The sequence below is a fragment of the Gobio gobio genome (genome assembly GCF_949357685.1).
Source record: "Gobio gobio genome assembly, chromosome: 13".
NCBI classification, from domain to species: Eukaryota; Metazoa; Chordata; class Actinopteri; order Cypriniformes; family Gobionidae; genus Gobio; species Gobio gobio.
This window is the reverse complement of record NC_137106.1, coordinates 16,164,740-16,185,457: the sequence shown is the minus strand read 5'-3', so window position 1 is coordinate 16,185,457 and position 20,718 is coordinate 16,164,740. Positions and strand designations below refer to the sequence as shown.

General features: G+C 38.7%; 1 protein-coding gene across 1 annotated transcript in view; it reads left to right on the top strand.

Annotated features, from left to right (window-relative positions):
* ush2a (Usher syndrome 2A (autosomal recessive, mild)) overlaps window positions 1-20,718 on the top strand; it is a gene marked incomplete at its 5' end in the record, with an annotated part of 251,879 nt that overhangs the window by 202,000 nt on the left and 29,161 nt on the right. The window contains 5 exons of the mRNA XM_079833659.1: window positions 5,051-5,158; window positions 5,330-5,513; window positions 12,471-12,628; window positions 15,125-15,283; window positions 15,407-15,569. Coding sequence (XP_079689785.1) covers window positions 5,051-5,158; window positions 5,330-5,513; window positions 12,471-12,628; window positions 15,125-15,283; window positions 15,407-15,569 — 772 coding nt within the window. The remainder of the gene's footprint in view (window positions 1-5,050; window positions 5,159-5,329; window positions 5,514-12,470; window positions 12,629-15,124; window positions 15,284-15,406; window positions 15,570-20,718) is intronic.

Genomic DNA, 20,718 nt, shown 5'->3' with positions numbered 1-20,718 from the left:
CAGCTGCACAACAGCCAGCACACACAGAGAGAGGGATTTAGATTAAGTGCTCACAAATATCCTTCCAAGAAAGATTTACATTTTCCTCTGATCAGTATCTGTTTTATCACTCGTGGTTATTTTGTTTTGTAACCAAAATTTATATTATTATTAATGCAGCCACTAATTATAATGTCTGCAAAAATAATATAATGTTTAGAGGATTTTCTTAGCAAGTATTGATAAATGTAACTGCTATTATTGTAATTATTATAATCAGTAAATCATTCAGTTGGTTCAGTTAAAAATTTGTAATTTTTCATGTTATCTTGTACCGCTTTTTATAATGTCTGCAGATCATTTTTGGAAGCTTTTCACAGCAAATATTGATACATGCAAAGGCTGTTAATATAATTATTATAATTGGTAGATATTGTAATACATTTATTTTTGTAATAATCAATTTGCAGCAATATTAAGAATAGTAGTAGCAATAATGTGTATTTATTTATTTGTTTGAAGTCTTTTGTAGTCTAGACTTGAATATGTATTTTGTTTCTTTTATTTTATCTTTTTGAACGGGCTCCTTTTCAAATAGCGCATATAAGTGTCTGTCTCTACGGACCAATATGAAACACATAATTCATGCAGAGAGAAAAGGAGAGAATGTTTCTCGCTTCAGCCTGTCGACACTATCACTGACATGATTATCAAACCTGAGTCACATCATTTTGAGGAGCATCTGATCTCTTTCCAGTCAGGATTAATCTGAATGAATCGCATGCAGGGAGCCGCTCCTCTGAGAGATGGCTGACTCTGGGAATGCTAACATTCAATAACGCCGGAGAGAATGACATCCTCACTTCCCGTGTTTGAGCTCACGGACGTCCAGGAGAAAACCAGGCTGATTTATTTCAATATATTGTACGTTTTTTTGTGCTTTGAGACTGTTGACTGTGCAGTCTGTGTAGCTTAAACACCTCTTACTGAAATCAAACGATGTTTAAACAGCAGGTTTCCTGTGTGTGCAACCTCTCAGCTGCTGTTCTTTGTGAGGAATCTCCTGGCGTGAAGTTCTCAGTTTTCCTCTCCAAACATGAGCTCAGACCTCCCTCCCTGCCTTCAGCAGCGCTCAGCCACAGGCACTCCAGAGGGGCCACTGGGAAGCACTACATCTTTGTAAATAAGCTGGAAATCAGCGGGGACCTTCAAATGGTTGGAGCTCCTCTGAAACTTGCTGTCGACCAAAGATATTTCAGCTAGCAGCGGCGGTAAGGGGCTTTCCGAGTTCTTTCTGTTCCTCTGAAGGCCCTGAAGTTGGCAGCGATGGCACGCTACAAACAAATCATCCAGTCCTGGATCCTGGGGTGAGTGGGGCGGGAGGGGATCTGATGGCAGATTTGGCTGGCTGGCAGTGTGGCGTGTTTAAGACTTGGCTAGGGGTGATGGCAGGCAGAGGCGGACTCGCTGGCTGGGATGTGAGGCGGCGGCGATGGCGTTCAGTCGCTGGCAGAGGCTGCAAAATGCCTTTGCTCTGGGTTTCCTTTGTGGAGAGGCTCTAAAGCCGCGTTGAGACTTTCATGTCCCTCTGCGCGGAGCGGTAAATCCTACCAGTGTTTTGTGCCGTGCTCCGGCTCGGGCGGCCTGAGCGCCTGTGCTCCAGCGCCGACTGCTGCTGGGAAGCACCTCCGTGCTCCTTAAAACCTCCAAACTTCCTGCCTTCCCTCACTTGACATGATTAAACACACACACACCAAAGCGCTCAAGCCTCCTGCTTGCTTTCTCTGTGGCAACAAAGCCGCCACTTTAAACACCACATTAGAGTCACTGGATTACAGATTTAGCTTTTTTTTCTATTTGGTACCTGTGAAACTATTAAGACTAAAACTTTAAAGCAAATTGCATTGTGCTTGTTATATACACTATTTCATACAAAAATAAAGATTCTTTGTTGCCATCTATGGTTCCATGAAGAACCTTTAACATCCCTGATTGCACAAAAGGTTCTTTATGGTAAGAAATGGTTCTTCACACTAAGAACCACTGAAAGGTTCTTTGGGGAACCCAAAATTGTTCTTCTATGGCATTGCTGCGAAAATCCGTTTTTTTAGGAGTGTATGTGAATTTACTACCTATACCATCAAACATGTATTGAAGTTGTGTGTGATGCATGGAATTGAAAGTGATCGCGTTCAAACATTTCTTTGCTGCCCTTTGTAGCTACAGGAGCTGTGTGCTCGTTCACACACACTGTGAGAGCCGACCCTTTCATATGACAGCACTCCTAGTGACAAAGACAGTTCCTGTTCCCTTTGTTATTGTAATGGATAGAGACCAAACAAATGAAAGGCAGCAATAATTAAAGCATAATTCGTTTTGACTGTGTCTTCAACACATTGGAAAAAATGCAGTGAGCGAGAAAAAGGTTAAAAAAGCTTTATATACCTTTTAAATATTTTTGTTAGATCATGTAATTTAGATTATAGACCTCAAATGCCCTTTATTTTAATGAGGCAGAAGAAGGTGATTTATTTGTTTCATTTTTTTTTTTTTGCATGATGATAATTTGCAGTGTTAAATGTGCTTTAATTAGGCTAAGTGTGTGTCGAATGATTGTTCAAATGACATAAAAAATAAATCAAATAAAAACACTGTAAATGCCAGAAAATTATTTGAGTGAGAAAATTCTACATGCCTGCGAGATAAAACTCTTAATATCGTGTAGTCAAGATGCACTTCATCATTGCAAATTAGCTTCTGTTAAATTAAGTATAAAATCCCCATAGAATCTAAAATATGTATAGCTTTTCATTAACTGATGTAACTGAAATATTGCTCTCAATTACATAAATTATGTTGCAAGCCATGCGTTTAATTGGACATTTGTAAATGAATGAATAATTTATTAATATACAGTACTAGCATTTTTAATTCTAAATCCCACTAGAGTCTAAACCTTCACTGAATGTTTTCATAAAGTGCAATGCTCTGAAAAATCATTCTAAACGTGTGGCAATTCAAAACCGAAAGACTTCATGTCTTTATAAGCAAGTGTGTAAAGTCACTGGTTAGTTTTAGCCAGCACCACAGTCTCAAACCCCTTTACCTGGCTTATCAGTCTTCCGTGAGCAGCTGCTTTATCAGGGTTCAGAGAGGTCTGCCCATGTCCTGATAGAAGAGAAGAACCTCTGCCTCCTAAATTATGCGTGAGCGGGAGGAAACTGATCCTATAAAAGGCATCAGGGATAGTCTCCTAGCTTGGCCGACACGTGGAGCCCACAGATCGCTTCATAATCCCCTCCAGACAGAAAAAAAAACATTAAGTAATTGTAGACAGGAAGTGGGCACTTAATTATTTAGAGGTTTTATCAATGTGGCAGGTAAAGTGAGTAAGCATTGCAGGCCTTTTCTCATCAGGTCGCGACGTTCAGGAATAGCACCTATCATCTTCTCATATTCTCTAATGCAAACAGTAAATGGCAGCTTGTCAATAAAATACCTTTTTATATCATTTATTACCTCACACTTCCTCATGGTGCTGTACGGAGCAATTTGGATGACAGTTATGGCATTGTTTCACTTTGTGTTAGCCGTGTGCTACAAATGGGCCGTTGTGTGCTTAGAAGGGTAAGAGCTGAAATTATTTTTTTTTTTGACTCCTGTTTATTTAGATATGTATTTCTTTGCCATTTTCATTAAAGGTGCATGTGTCTTTAACAGGCTAAGAGTGCCCCCTTCAGTTTGCATGGGAATGTAAAATGTAACTGATGGTGATGTTGTGAATGGATCAGTGTTTTTGTTTAGTTTTTCTGGAATAATATACATACATATTAATAATTACGACTTCCTGCTTGATATTAGACAGCGTATGCTTCATTCAAGTGCAAGTTTGAGTTTATAAAAATAGTATTGTCTGTGTAAAAAATTCTAATTAAATGATATGTCTGTTACTCTATTAAGTATAATAATAATAATAATAAATTGGAATGTTAACGCTTTTACTAATATTATTTCTAAAGCTAACCTCCATTAATTCTGACTAATCATTCAAAGCTTTTTTTCTGAATAATGTAATCTTCCTATTAGTTTCCCAAGTAGATTGATCTTTAAATTAGGTTGGCTTTACGGCATGCAAATGCTTTCAGCCCCCCTAAACACCTAATGCTATAATAACTTACCCCTCAACACTATAATAACCAGGCCCTTCTAGAATACACACCTGGACATGTTTTGCATGGCGATGTGCGAAGTGAAGCTTTAAAGGCAATATTCAGCGGTTGTCCCCTGTGTTTAGTATGCTCAACAGAATTCTTTACTTAACCCAAACACAGCTCAACGTTCTGAAAACATTGATCTGTGTTTGGGTTAAATGAGAGAGGCCGTAAGGCATACTAAACAGGAGCACGGGTGCATGCGTTCCTCCAGATGTGGAGGCAGTGCTCGACGGACACAGGCACGGCTTTACGGGGGGCGCAGAGTTCAGGATTAGAGTGAGATTTAAAGTGCTTCAGGATTAGAACCAGATTTAGAGTTCTGACTGCTGAAGCTGCATTTTTGTCACAGGTGCTGTGCTAGACACCAAAATAGTCCTACATTTTGTCATTATTTATTGCGTTTCAATTAAATAATATAATCTTCCCAATCTTTCTCATTTTAAATGAGTTTTTTAAAAGAGATGTGTTACATGAAATTATTTATCAATAATTTATTTTCATCGATTCAAAATTACTTTATTAATGAAACCAAAAGCTAACATTGCTGTAATATTGCATTAAACATTCAGAAGAATTCCAGAGTATTCTTTGCTGTTATCTTATTTTAATTTATAAGGGTTGTTATACATTTAAATCAGCTGAATTTTATATTTCATATAAGTGTTGATAGTTTTTTTTTTAAATAAAATACATAACTAAGTATTAAATATATTAAAATATATTAACATTGAATATTTTTTAATTATATATTATTTTATATTTATTATTAAATTCATTAGCACCTATCGATATGTAAGTGAAGTTGCTGATTGTTGCATATGGTGTTTAAAAGCAATGTCTGCTGACTGTTTTTGCAGGTCTGCAGCCACACACCAACTACAGCTTCATTCTTGTTGCATGCACTGCAGCTGGTTGCGGAGCAAGTCAGCCATCTATGGGCCGCACACTGGAAGATGCACCAGCAGGTTAATGCACATACACACACTGACACTCCCTGTAACATATCATCTCACAGTGAAAACATTGTTTTCGATTTTCAATGCATAATCAGAGTTTTCGTATTTTTCTCATATATATATATATATATATATATATATATATATATATATATATCCTCTTTGTTTTTTCTTCTCTAGACGTTTGGGCAGTGCCCAGGCATATACAGGTGAACTCTTCAGCAGTTGAGCTTCACTGGAGCCAGCCGCTCAAACCCAATGGCCTGCTCTCTCGGTATCGGCTGCTGCGTGACGGAGTGGTCGTCTTCACCAGTGACGGAGGAAAGATGAGCTACACAGACGCTGGCCTTCAGCCCAACACCAGGTTCTATCTATCAGCTATCTTTAACAAGCCATTAGCACTTGATTATCGATGACATCTAATCCAATGTGTGTCTTAAAGAATCCTGGGACTCTACAATAACAGAGCTCTTCAGTAACAGAGCTGCTCTGATACCAAATCATTAAAAGTTTTTAAGAGGAACGAGCAGGGAGGCTAGCTAATGAGCAGCAGCGTTGGCTTGGAGAGTCGCATTGATCGCGTTCCCCTTGTGACTCACCAAACTTTTCTACTGTTGATGGAGAGCGAGAGAGAAATCTAGAAGATAAAAAGCATGATAGCTTGGCATTTTTAGCTTTAAGATACTATAAATTACTTTTAAAGTTACATTTTAACCAAATAAATATAATTACATAATTGTTTTTTATTTTATTTAATAATAATATATTACATAATAATACGTTTTTTTTACTATATATATATATATATATATATATATATATATATATATATATATATATATATATAAAAACAGGGCATTTTCAAAATTAATTTTTTTGCTCACTAGCCACTGTGGCTAGTGGTTTTCCAAAGTTACTAGCCACTCAGCATTTTCACTGGCCACAATTTTGTTGTTGGGAAATTTGTTGTTGGCTATATGTAAATGAACACTGTACACACCCAAATCAAGTCTACATGAAATGTATAACATGACAGGTCATCAAATAGACATATTTAGCTCTGATAAGGTTGTGTGTAAAGCTCCTTAATGTAGACAGAGAAACACTAACAGTTGCTTGTCTGGAAAAAAAAAGTAATTTTTTGGTGTAAATATATTTTATTCTCAAGCAAAATTCTCATCAGTGTTCTATCAGCTATGACGTATTTAAATCTAGCATATTTTATGTATGAGCCCATACAATAGCCTGGTGACATTTTTTCATATGATTTGACAGTTTATTTTATTAAATATCAAAAATCAAAAAAAGTGTGCATCATACCTGGCCCCAGATGAACACTTTACAGTTGTTTTTTATGACTGTAAGTCATTCTCTTCAAATGCTATTGAAGTGTGTATATACACGTGTATACCAATGTTGTATGTAACTTTAGAGATGGCCCCTAAATTTGCGAATATCGAACATCCAACGTCAAGCCAACTTTATGCCAGTCACATCAGATGCGCTCTGGTTCTTCTGCTGTGATCTTTGTTTGAAACTATTTTCGCTGCTGAAATAGAAACAAAAAAAGGTAAATCACTGTATGATGAATTAATCTCCTATGTACATTGCATGTACATCTCTGCTTTGTTGTTTATGATGAGAGTGCAGATTTCAGTGAGTGAGAGCGCACTCTGAATAAAACTCCAGGCATTTCAGTGATGACTAATCTGAAATCCAGGTTGGCCATTAATATGGCAGGTTGGCAGGTATTAATGTCAAGTCCTGTATGTGTATGAATGTATGTATATATATATATATATATATATATATATATATATATATATATATATATATATATATATATATATATATGGTGAGTGGTGAGTAAATCATGATCATGGGGTAATTTTCATTTTAAAGTGGACTAATCCTTTAATGTCTTAAAGACATTTAATCCATTCATTTTTTTAAAAAGTGTTGTGATTTTACTGAACATAAGAACTACTTGCTTTTTTATTTTATGTAAATCAATGGTAAATCAAAACCTGTCTATCTAAGCTGTAAAACTGTGATCGATTGGTCTCTACACATCATCCCTACCCACCACACCTAAGATCCAGTTTCCATTGGTTGAACTTTCAAATGACGTTGGCAAACCCAGAAGTCCTATAGCTTTAGCCTAGCAGTGTGTCAAGCATTGTCTTAAGTTTTGTTTGGCTCCTTCAAGACCGCTTTCTCTAAATAAAGATATGTGATCTACTATGGTTTACTAATGTTTCAAGTTACAAAACGTGGTGCAAAAGTCATGTGTATACTGTTTACACATGAGTTGCGGACGGTGCTCTTTCACACAAATACTTGGTATAGTGTGGTCTCTAACTGAAACAGATATGCTTGTTGTATTCTGCTTGTTGAGACCTTTTCAACAATATATAAGACAAGTCTATCTGTTTTGTACAATGACGAACGCTTCCTCTTCTTCCGCCCATGCGTGTGTGGGGTAACGCAGCGCTGTTTTTATCATATTAGATACATTTGAGTGTGTTGAAAGTTATGTTATAACGCTACTCTGTGCGTTCGCTCGATGGCTACTATATGGGATGATTTTAGACTCAAAAGACTTAATAAATGCACACACACTTATAAACTTTGAATTTGTATTAATGTAAGTCAGAATTTGTGCGTGCAACGAGTAAGATTTTTTTTTTGTGGATCCGGTGATGCGCATTCATTCATACACTCGTTTGTGAGTCGATCATATTTGATTAATTTAAATTTTGAGACTTTAATGCGCTTTATTGCATATTAAGCATTTCTTAATGGTTTTCTGTGGGTTTTCTGTAACCTGATTTAATCTGCTTGCCTATACAAAGTAGCCTTTAATACCTTTTTAACATTAGCCTGTTAAGAGTTTTCCTCATCTTTATAACGAGGACACATAAAGCGTCTTATAGGCAGAATAACGCTCACGGTGCCATTGTCTGTTTTGACAGAATACTGCCATCTAGTGGAAGCAGGTTTTCTTAGACAGCTGTGTGTGTGTGGATCGTGCAAGGCCAAACCGGCGAAATGAAAGTCTCAAAATCCAAATGAATCTAATAGGATCGACTCACAAACGAGTCAATGAATGCATGAGCGTCACCGGATCCACAAAAAACATCTTACTCATTGCACGCACAAATTCTGACTTACATTAATACAAAATCGAAGTTTTGTACTTTATCTCTATATAACTATATCTCTATTTTTAGAAATCTCTGCACATTCATGTAATTCTGTATTTTGCACACACAAGATAAAAGGCATTTGTTTGTGGATAGTAAAACATGTCTGCAACATTTAACAAGTTCATGGATAAGTGTATTTATTAATCATTTTGAGTCTAAAATCATCCCATACTACTATGAGACACTTGTTGCACACTGCAGTAAGCTAGATCGATATTAGGCATGGTAAAACTGAAAATCAAGAAAACGAATGTTGAGCTATATAACAATTATAGTTTTCTGTCAATGAATATATCCCAACAGTTGCTCATCTTCTGTCTAATAAAACACATAATATATTAAAGAGTCTTTAGTGTTTCCATGGTTTCTACAAAATTAAAATCGTGGGTAACGCGGGTATGATGTCATCGATAGGCGACGCATGGTCCGTGTCCTGGTTAAAATGGCTTATTTCTCTGGATTTAAACATTCTTGGAAACATTTGGGATAATATACACAAGTCAACAAAATATATAACATTATTCTAGGGTTTTTTGGATATTTTAATCCAAAAATATTACATATTGTGCCTTTAAGTTATGGTCATATGCCTATTTTCACTGTAAAGCCAAGCTTCTAGCCTTTAAAATGACTGATTTTATGTTGGTTAAGCAAGCGGTTGTTAAGTAATGTGAGTAAAGGTTAACGAATATCGATACATTTAAACAACGATCGATTATGGGAATGTATGTAAATTGACATCCCTGGTATGGTATAGTAATTAAAGTATAAAAATCATTGTATAAAAACAATTAAGAAAAAAAAAATTTATTAAGTTAATTCCTAAGATTTGTAGTCAGTTCTCTAGGCAAATTTTATTTGCAAATTAAAATTGTACTTTTAAATATTTTTTTAATGTGCTGAATAATCAGAAACCATCTACTTAAGAATGTACATAAATAAATATGAGAATATAATTGTCTTGATGTTGTAGAAATTCAGCTGTTTTGTCAATGCCTCGTTATTCATGAATATATCCAGTCTTAGCATCTGTGAAATCTGTTGGTTGGCTGTAATCAAAAAATGCACACAGGGACTCAGTGTGTGCAAAATAATTGCTTAGTTTGTGCAATATGTTGTGTAAATATTTGCAATGGTTCATTCTCATAAGCTGCTTAAGATACAGGATAAATCTGTTTGTTTCATTACTTTACAATCAGTGATTCATAGATTGTTCACTGCATTCTCTCACGTGTGTGTGTGTGTGTGTGTGTATATATATATATATATAGAGAGAGAGAGAGAGAGAGAGAGAGAGAGAGAGAGAGAGAGAGAGAGAAAGAGAGAAAGAGAGAGAAAGAGTTTAAACCTTTTACATCATGCAAATCTTCCACACTTATTTGAAGTGTTAAAACCATGTGTTTTCTGATTGGATAGTTTGGACAGGTCATTCAGTCACTTGACCACCCTCTCATTGTCCCTCGGCTGCTTTTGTTTATACTGTAGCTTCAAACAGAGCAGGGGATAGCCATGACGTTTAATTTGCCGTAATTCCAGATGACCTGCCAAAAGGCATTCCCTTCTCCCGTGCTCTTCCCTTTCCCTTTCTTCTTCCAATTTAGCTCTGTAAGGAGCGTTACAAAGGCAGACGAGCGGTTCATTATCCAGAGAGGCTATAGGCTGATGTGGGAAACAGTTAACCAGGGGGCTGGGGGGTGTTCTGCCAGCACTCCTGCTCATCGATTATTTATGACAATGTTGATTAGCTGTCACTTACCTCACCATCGTAGAAAGTCTCTCTGACGAGTGAAATATTAACCTTTCTCCCTCTAGGGAAACAGGTTAGCCGCTTGCCACCTCGTTTGATGCGCCACATCATGTTTATTCGACTTAAAGTATGCAACGTACACGCAACGGCACAATACCTGCATCTGTATGCACTGTGCTTTAAACGTGTTCTCTGATTAATATTGCTAATGCTTTTATTGCACATGATGAGCATGGTATATAATAACTGATGTGACTATTTTAAAGGAATAGTGCTGGAACAATAGTTAATGTGAAGGTATTAATGGCTGGCTATGGAGTTTATGGCAAATTAAAAGCCTTTAATGTTGAACATGACCCACATACATTGCTAATGTACACCTTTGCACTGACACCCATCTCTGTTTAAAAGGTAAATCTATCTTGTGAAGTCATATATGTCTTAAAAGAGCCTTCCGCAGAGTGTTTTTATAACCCACATCAGGCGGTAATACATGCGCATACACACACACACACACACACACACACACACGCACATACACTTCCCTTTCTATTTATATGCATGTCCGTTCAGAGCATCTGTCACGCCTGTCACAGATCACAGTGGAGGGGCTGATCAGCATTGCATTAACAATGTCATCTGTTAAATAGTATCACACCGTATCGATCCAGCAGGGACTTTTCCAATGAATCAAGTATAATGTAAAAGCAGAATTACAAGAAGGCATCTGAGAATTTACTTTTCTCCATTTATATTAGAAATAAAATAGTACATTTTGTGAGGGTCAACAGCTGACTAGTCGGCTAATTCTTTGAGAAATTATATCTTTTAAATTCATTCTGTTTAAAACCCTGCCAGTTTATTTTGCGATAATGACTTCTGTCTGTATAGTTGCTTGCTAAATGTAGTCACGATACTAAAATAACTAGGGCAGTTCTGTTGAATGAAAAAATGAAAAATGAAAATTAGCCCATAATTTACCCTCAAGTCATCCTAGGTGTATATGACATTCTTCTTTCAGACGAATAAAATCAGAGTTATATTACAAAAGTCCAGGCTAATCCAAGCATTAGAATTTGATTCATAGTTGCTCTGTTTTTGAAGTCCATAAAAAGTGCATCTGTCCATCAAATAACGTGCTCCACACAGCTCTGGTGTGTTAATAAAGGCCTTCTGAAGCGAATCGACACGTTTGTGTAAGAAAAATATTCATATTTAAAACTTTATCAAGTAAACTTTCGACCGCCTTCCGTGGAAAAGTGTTGAATGTTGAAAGTGAAACTCAAGATGCGTACGTGACGTCATGACGAGCGTAACTGGTCACGTTAGTCTTTCGATCAGCAGGGGAACTTTCAACAATTTTTCCATAAATTGAACAGGGAAGGCGGTCAGCCGAAAGTTTACTTGATAAAGGCCTTTTTTAACATCCTGGAGCCGCGTGGATCACATTATCTGATGGACACTTCATGGACTACTTTTTATGGACTTCAAAAACAGAGCAACTATGAATCCAATTCTAATGCTTGGATTAGCCTGGACTTTTGTAATATAAGAATGTCATATACACCTAGGATGACTTGAGGGTGAGTAAATTATGGGCTAATTTTCATTTTTGGGTGAACTATCCCTTTAATACACTTTTTTAACAAGCAGCAGTGAAATATGACAAAACTGTTGCTGCTTTTAATGTCAGTTTGTACTGCACACACCCTCCTAAACTGCCCTTGCGCTCTCACTCATTGGTGGTTGAAATTTCACAGGCAAAAAAGGTCCGTTGTCTATTGTTGTATCAATGTATAAAGTCACTTTCAAACCAAGTTCTGTTGGTCATTGCATAAAATTCGTGTAACTTAAACCCGTAGTGAATTCTGGGTGGGAACATTTTTCAAGCTTATTTGAAATTCCAGATTTTGTGGAATTCTATTGCACTTTTAATGTAGTGAATTGCTTTATCTGGCTGTTGCAGGAAACCATAAATGAACAGATTAAAAAAACAAGTCACCAAGTCGGGTTGTTTTTTTATGTCTGCTGTTTGCTAGTATTATTTCAGCTTGGTTTCCCATTCCTGATTTTAAATAACGTTTGATTTGTTATGCTGGCATTCATGCCTGAGGACTCTGATGAAAGATGCACATCCTTAAACAAAACTGTGCCTGCTGTGAAAGACACGCCTTAATGGCAGAATCAATGCACCCGCCTTTCTCGTGGACAATGAATAATTAAATGCAGCGTCGACTCCCACCTGAAATGGAAAATCGCTGAAACAGAGGCAAATTTAACTTCTGTGACAGGAGACTTTTAAGCTAATAGCATAATTTAGTTTCACAGTTGACTTATTTATCTCCTATCCATCTTTGCTTCACAGATATGTGTACGAGTTGGAGGCCACCACCAGCGGCGGGAGCAGTCTCAGTGATAGATACGTCATTCAGACCCCCGTCTCCTCCCCGGAAAGGATTCCTGCTCCGTATAATGTCAGCCTCCATGGCCCTCGTTCCGTCTTTGTTGCCTGGTCACCCCCAGGTAATGTTTACAACCTAATGCACTATGCAGCCTCTCTATTTAGCACTCAAGCAAGGCTGATTTATCCCTGCTCGGGCTTGCGAGAGTGACGGCACGCGGGCAAGAATTTACGAGTGGCGTTGTGTGTAATTTACCAGGAGCCCAACATGGTCGTGGTGTACATGCATCAGTGCGGGCCGGACGTAGATTGGTCCCACCAATCAATTAACATTCAAACCTAAGTGACAGCTTTTCCTACCTCTAGTGTGATTTAGAGGAGAGTTGTTTGAGATGCGCTCGCCCTTCACCTGCGTGTGTTCTCCCATCACTGGCCAATCGTGTCTCATTCATTCTCTCCTTCTCCGCTGTTGCTGTGGAGTTGAGGTTAAGTTCAGGTATTGGATGGTGTGTACCAATTCTGATCATGTGCGTGTTGGTGCACCCAATCAAACGGTAGCACACGTAGATATATTCATTAATTCATATTTATTTAGAGACATTTAGCTTTCTTGGCTGTACTCTGAAGAAAAGATGGAGGAATCGTCACCCATGCAGCTTTTACAGGAAACTGTACAGCTTATGTAACAATGAAAGAGTATAATCAGTGTTATTCGCTTCACCTGTCAATGGTCATAATGTTAATATTCCGTCATTGGGCCAATGGGTGCTCCTTACAAGATCACAGAAATAGCAAAAGGCAACAATCCAATCAATTCCTGATGGATAAAATCGTGCCCCGTCCTACATTTTTTCTTGTTCGAGAAGCCGACTTTAAAGCATCCATGTAGTTAACTACTATTTATGGGTTTACTGAGACCATTCATTCATTATCCCAGTTAGGTTAGGTGTAAAATTGTATAACTAAAAAGTCATTTTCCGAGGATGCAACATCTCTGAGCTGAGGTTCGTCCAGTGATCCAGAGCGAGTTGTCATTGCTGTGGTGTCCTGCATGATCTTATCATTTCTATTGCAGACTGCAGCCCACCGGCCTCCACCGATCAATCAATCACTCTGTTTACACTCTGAGACTGCAGCAACGGGCTCATCTGCACATCCCACTGTGCATGTGGGCCAAGTGTTCTCCCACATGGAGAGTAAATGCAAACTCTCTCTCCTCCTCTCTCTCCCTGTGGTTTGAGCCGTGGTAGTTCATAGACTCCATCCCGGCATCCCAGACTGCTCTTGTGCATGCTCAGAATGACTACCCAGTGCACCTGTTTCACATATGTGTGAGAAACCCTTAGCATGTCAGGTCTGTGTGTATGCATTCACCTGGTCATGTGTCGCAAATCTCTGCGAATCTTCATGCGCATATTTGTTTTCCCTCAAGAAGGTGCGGGTGGGTGGGTGTTTAAGCGTGTGCGTGCATATTCACACACTCAAGAGTGATTTCAGAGGCTACATTCAAGCGGTCCTGATTGTCTGCCTCAGATGGTCCATCTTTTGCTATTATTGCCCCATTATGCCTCTCTCCTGTGAGAGGATCCCCTTAAACAACCTCAATTACACCATAAGAGCCCTTAAACAGCCCTGATACCCACAGAAAACATTTACATAGCCCGGATCTTTTATTGACTTTACATTTCGAGAGGCAAGCGAAAAAATCTATGGCTTCAAACTACAATATCTCACGCTTGGTTAAGTCCGAATGCAGAAACGGGCACGGTTTTAAGCTGCACCTGTGCTTGATGGATCAGATCTGATAGCATGTTCCTTTTCTTTTCCTTTGTGCCATTATTTCTTATTAGACTCTCATTCAAGTTGAAAGTGCAAAAACTCCAAAGTCAGTGATTAGTTGTAAATAATAGAACTTAGGGACCTGTGCGATTGAACTTCTAGGGCATGATGCTTTGATCAAAGCACCGTCTAATTCCAGCGGGTTTTTGTGTCTCAGGCAAAAGACTACATCTGCTCAGGGAGACGGCAATGAAGGAAGTTGAATAATTTAACTTTTTCATTTGTAAAGATAATCAGCCCGTTCTGAATACATCTCAGGTCTCATAAATGTTGAATAACCTATCAGCCTCCAGTTGCCGTAAATTATGAAAGACGCCAGTGATGGGAATATTAACAAAGCGTGGATGCCGGGACTCTACATTCTTTAGTTCAAATGCATTACAGTAGACCGTGTGCGTGTCTGTGTGTTTCGGACAGCGGTGGGATAGACGAACCGGGGGAAGTGCCTGCTTGCCCAGAAGGATGTTAAATCAAGGGCAAAGCTTCCCAAAGTGTCAGATCCACTGTATGTCAGTCCTCGCACTGTATTACAAGTACATACGGCTCTTTGTATATTGCGATTGTGGAGAGGGTGAGCTGATTGTGTTTTTGTTTTCATGGGGAATTATCACTAATCTTTTCAGTTAGTTTGTCAGTTTAGTGGTTTGTCACTGCGTTTGTGTCACATTTTTACATTTTAGATTTACTTAAACGAGCTTGAAATGAATCTCCTATCGATGCCTTGGATATCAGTTAGTAAAAGCAAGCGAATGTGACTTTATGTTTCCGTTTGCCTCTAGGTGTGTATAATTTAAGTGCTCCTTTGGAATATAACATCCTGCTCAATGCAGGCACCGAACGGCCCCTCGCCCGCCCTGCTGGACCAGAGCACTTCATGCTACTACAAGGACTGGACCCGTACACTATTTACCACATTCAAGTACAGGCCTGTCAGCCAGGTATTCACCTACCCAATGAGACCTGAACACTTTAAATGATCAGACAAGAAAATTAAATGATATGATTGGGACGTTCTGTATAGCACATTGCTTTCATGTAAATATTTATACGTATGTGTGCAGATGGTTGTGGTGTTGGACAGGGGGTGTCTGTTCGGACCCCTGAGGCTGCGCCATTAGCGCAGGACCCTCCAGTTCTCACTGCTGCAGGTGCGGCCGTTATCGAGGTCTGCTGGAGTCCACCACACAAACCCAATGGCTTCATCACTAACTACTTCATATACAGGTACAAAGCACTCACTCTCACATACAACCAACAAAACATGCTGGTCTTCTAATGGCAATATTGATTATTTATTTTTTTATAGTAAGAACAATCTAGATTTTTACAATTATATTTGTTCTGTCAACGTTAACGCGATTAATTAATGTTTTAACAATACTTAACCTAATTAATGCAGCATCCGTTTTTTTTATGTCATCCCTTGGTTGGTTACATTATGATTAGGGTTGGGCATCGTTTTGATTTTTGATTCCGATTCTTAGTTTTGATTTCGGTTCTTTTCGATTCTCGATACCTATTCTTTGAGGGGTGAAGAGTCAAAACATGTCACAGGCTCGTTTCACAGAGGAAAATTTTATTTTGACTTTCTCCGCTGGCATTTTCACATGCTTTGCTGCAAAGGTGAATGGAGTTCCCCACCGAGTCTCCACCGGTTTAACAATAGCATTAGCAGCAGTCATATTAGGACTGCTACTAGCGTGGGCAATTTGCATATAGCTACATTTATCTACGAGGGGGAAAAAATTATTTCAGTAATGTTGTTATTGTTCACCACAATTCGCAATTTGGTCAAGGGATTTATTATTACTCTACAATCACTTGCCTGATTGTGACGAGGTGGGATAATGTTAGTTCCCCCTGAAATTAAAATAAAGCCATCTTTTACTCACCCTGCTGTTGTTCAAATGCACGTGTTCCTGTGTGTGCGCACTTCAAGCCGTCAGTAGCCTCATGCAATATTGTCATGACAACCGGTACACAACATTCACTTAAGGAGGTTGTATTATTAGTATTATTTCTTATCATATACGTTATAGAAAAGACGAGAGTCGCGTTTGTTTCTATTGAGCCTGAGTACTCAAAATGGTGCATGTGTGTGTGCTTATCCTGGGTGCAATGACAACAGTGCGAGTTATAGTAGGCATGAGCGCCGGCGCCTGCTGACGGCTCTGAGTGTGCACACACAGGAGCGCGCTCAGAGTAACGGCCGAGCTCAGTGTTTTGACTGAATAATACGGGTTCTTTCTCGCAAAACCTTATAGTATGCCTCTGAACGCTTTCCATTTATGGCACGCGTCTCACCGTATCATTGCATGATACATTTGTTTATTTTTTGTAATGTTTTAGCTGATCGCCATTCACTGCCATAAAAGGAAGGAGCGCGTGCAGGACTATTTTTTTTTTAATTTCTGCTTTTGAGGTCCGAAAAAGATAGAAGGACATAGGGTAAGGGACAACATCAGGGTAAGTAAAAGAAGGCTTTATTTTCATTTCAGGGTGAACTATCCCTTTAATAACGTTGGTTAGCACAGGGTTGCCTGAGGAGGATGAGACAGTGGACCTGCGCAGCATTTCAAACACACTACACTCGTTAATTTATACACCACATATATGAAGTGCATCCTCCCGTGCAAGAAATAAGTTTGTCACATGTGTTGCACTGTGCCGACCCAGGCTTTTTTTTAAAAAGTGAAATAAAGCCACACTTTTGAGCGCCACTTACCGTGCTCCATGGCTGCAACAGAACAAACTTCCGGAAATCCGGTGGCCACTATGGAAACCAAAACTTGCGCGTTTGGAACCGATGATCGGAATCGAAAACCAAATGTCTAAACGATTCCAATGGCATCGATATTTTTTAAGCGGTTCCAAGTTGGAACCGGTTCTCGATGCCCAACCCTAATTATGATCACACTCTTATTCATGCAATGCTTTTAAACTTCTCAAGCGCTGTCTTTGAATGTCCGGTCTATGTGACACACACACACACACAACGCACAGAAAGACTCGCGCCAGTATTGTGTGCACAAACAGAGCGCCAGAATCGAGTTCTCTTTCGCGCTTGAACGAACAATAGCACACACAATTATGCCAAAATGTCAGTTTTGTCGAGTATCCAGGTAAAAACATTCTTAAATGAGTTAAATAAAGTCTTAAATGAACGTATAGAGTTGTGAGAAAATAAGACGTGTAAGATCCGCGTCATGTGCAGCAGCTGCAGGTCTTAAAGTGACAGCAGCCACTAATGCTGTCTGTCATTAATGTTAAAGGGATGGTTCACCCAAAAAGAAAATTTGATGTTTATCTGCTTACCCCCAGGGCATCCAAGATATAGGTGACTTTGTTTCTTCAGTAGAACACAAATGAACACAAAAAGATTTTTTACTCCAACCGTTGCAGTCTGTCAGTCGTATAATGCATGTGAATGGTAACAAATGAGAGTATGAGAACTATGAGAGTAAAAAAACATGCACATACAAATCCATATTAAACCCTGCGGCTCGTGGCGACACATTGATGTCTTAAGACACAAAGCGATCGGTTTGTGCGCGAAACCAAGCAGTATTTATATATTTTTTTACCTCTAATACACCACTATGTCCAACAGCCTTCTGTGCGCGATGACTTCCGGTAAGTGAGGTCTGGACACGATCTGGCGCATAGACATATAGCGCCGGAAGTGATCTCTCGTGCGTATCTCTACGCCATATCGTGTACATCGACCTCACTCAGCGGAAGTGATCACGTCCTGAAGGCTGTTGGACATAGTGGCGTATTAGAGGTAAAAAATTATATAAATACTTTTCTGTTTCACACACAAACCAATCAGTTCGTGTCTTAAGAAATCAATGTGTCGTCACGGGCCCGCAGGGTTTAATATGGATTTGTATGTGCATGTTTTTTTTACTCTCATAGTTCTCTTACTCTCATGTGTTACCATTCACATGCATTATACGACTGACAGACTGCAACGGTTGGAGTTCTTCATTTGTGTTCTACTGAAGAAACAAAATCACCTATATCTTGGAAGCGCTGGGGGTAAGCAGATAAACATAACATTTTCATTTTTGGGTGAACTATCCCTTTAATCAAAGAACAAAGGGAACAGAGAAAATACGTGACTAAAGAATTTTTGTAGCTTTAATAAGGATTAATTTATATTTAATTTATAATGTATGCAGTGCAGACTATTTGATAACTTTATTCAATTTCTGTATATTTCCTACCATGTTAGACAGGTAGGAACGGCACAGGTAAATATGAAGCCTAATAAATGTTAAAAAATTAATAGATTTCAATTACACTGTAATGTTGAATGGCTATAATTAATGTTTGAAATTTCATCTAGACATCAGTAGCAGTATTAGTATCAGTGATACTGGCCTTCGTTCATAAAAAGATGCCATTAAACAAGTGTTTAAAATATAATGTCTTTATATTTTTTCTACATTAATTTGGAGAAAATTACAGTGAAATTAATACATAATAAAATTATAAAAACCGAAAAAATGTGTGATTAATCTAGTTTTTTTTTAATTGATTGACAGCACTAATTTATATATTAATTAATTAATTTATTTATTATTATTTATTATTATTAACTACTAGGGGTCTACAAATCGCAATACTAGAAAAAAACATTGAGCAGATTTGTCAATGAGTACAAATATTTAATCAGCAGGAAATAAAGAATCATCAGGTTAACATATTCAAGCTATATATCAATTATTTCAGTGTATATATTTTTTTTTACAGTTTTTACAGTTGTTGTCAATGTGAAATCCGGTTGTCAATACTTGAATAATATTGGTCACACAGGCCTAGGACCTCTGTAGAACAGATATTTTGTCTATTTTGTGGACATGTTAACCAGTACTATTAACTAGCACTCCTCTGTCAATCTCAACTGCAAATGCACTTACATACAATGATGCTGTCAGGCTAATGTCAGTCCAGAGCTTGTATGGGAATGTGTGTGTGTGTGTGTAGCCGTGTGTGTGTGTGTAGGCGTGAGTCCATGTCAGGGCATGTTTGAAAGGAAGGCCGGAAACGTAGAAGAACACAAACAGTAATTATGCCGTGACCTTGAGGTGAACAGGCCAATCACTGCTGGTTACACTTGTCAACATTTCCTCTCTACTTCCTGTGCAACTGACAGCAAGAAAACGCAGAATAGAGTGAGGAGTGCTTTTTGTGATATCAGCTGTATATCAGTGACTGTGGTATCTGAGCGCAGGGAAGAGAGAGAGAGGCTGATCGGCAGCTCTAAATTGAAGATGACATTGCCCTGCTGACTTTGATTATTCCCGGCACATTCAGAGCCGTTTGAGAGCAATATGAAACAGAATGCCATGATGCTTGCACCCCGCACAGAGGGAATAAAGCTAAGACTGACATGGCACGATCACATCAGAATGCTTTGCAATGCTGTTACAGAGGCATCCTTCAAGGAGAACAGGGAGCGATGCGCCGGGGAGTAGCCAACTCTATCATTACGCTGCCATCATTGCCCTTATGGTCTGAAACAACACAGCCGGCCGTGCTCAAACCTTTACTGCCGCACATCGTGAGCGGCAATTTAAACCATTCAGGTTTTGACTTGAAGGATTCCAGACAATGATCAGATTAAGCCATAAATTGAGACATCTTCCCAATGTTTTTGCTCTAAAGATGGCAGCGAAAACAGTGTTTATGGCATCTACGTGAGTGTGCGATTGAGTGTGTGTGTTCGCAACAGGGTAAGGTTTTAGTCAAGGGCAGCGTGGCTGTTGACCAGTGTCATTCATATGCAAGGTCAGATCAGCCTAAGCCTGCATAAATCTTAAGAAAATATCATTAGCATAGCCACAGATGCCGGGGCATTCCGACGAACGCATGACTGGATTTCATCTTAGCCCTGATTTGGGAGCAGGATAAACTCTGGCAAATACATCACATTCAGGGGGCAGCGAATTCACTCGTGGCTTAAAGGACTTGGTGTATTATTCTATCTGCTCATCTTAATACCGCCGATCAGCGCTGTGCTAAATGTAATCGGTTTAATGTGCTATTGTGTATGTATTCAGCTCATTGGAGGTTATCTGAGATTGTGAAGTGTGTCCCCTCCTCAGGGATGTTTGTCCTCCACACGTTTAACTTATATTACGCAGGAGAATGAGGTATTACCTGGGAGAGTCCTTACCTGCTGTACAGAATTTTTGTAAATCAGTTCCTGTAGATGTAGTAGATTTAGAAGATGCTGGTGAGACAATAGAAACATTAGGTTGAACGATTTCAGATATTTTTAAGTCAAAATGTATGCGATTAAAATCGAGTCGACGTTGAATAGTTGCTGATGATGTCATTGATGAACAATTAAGCCTGAACCTCG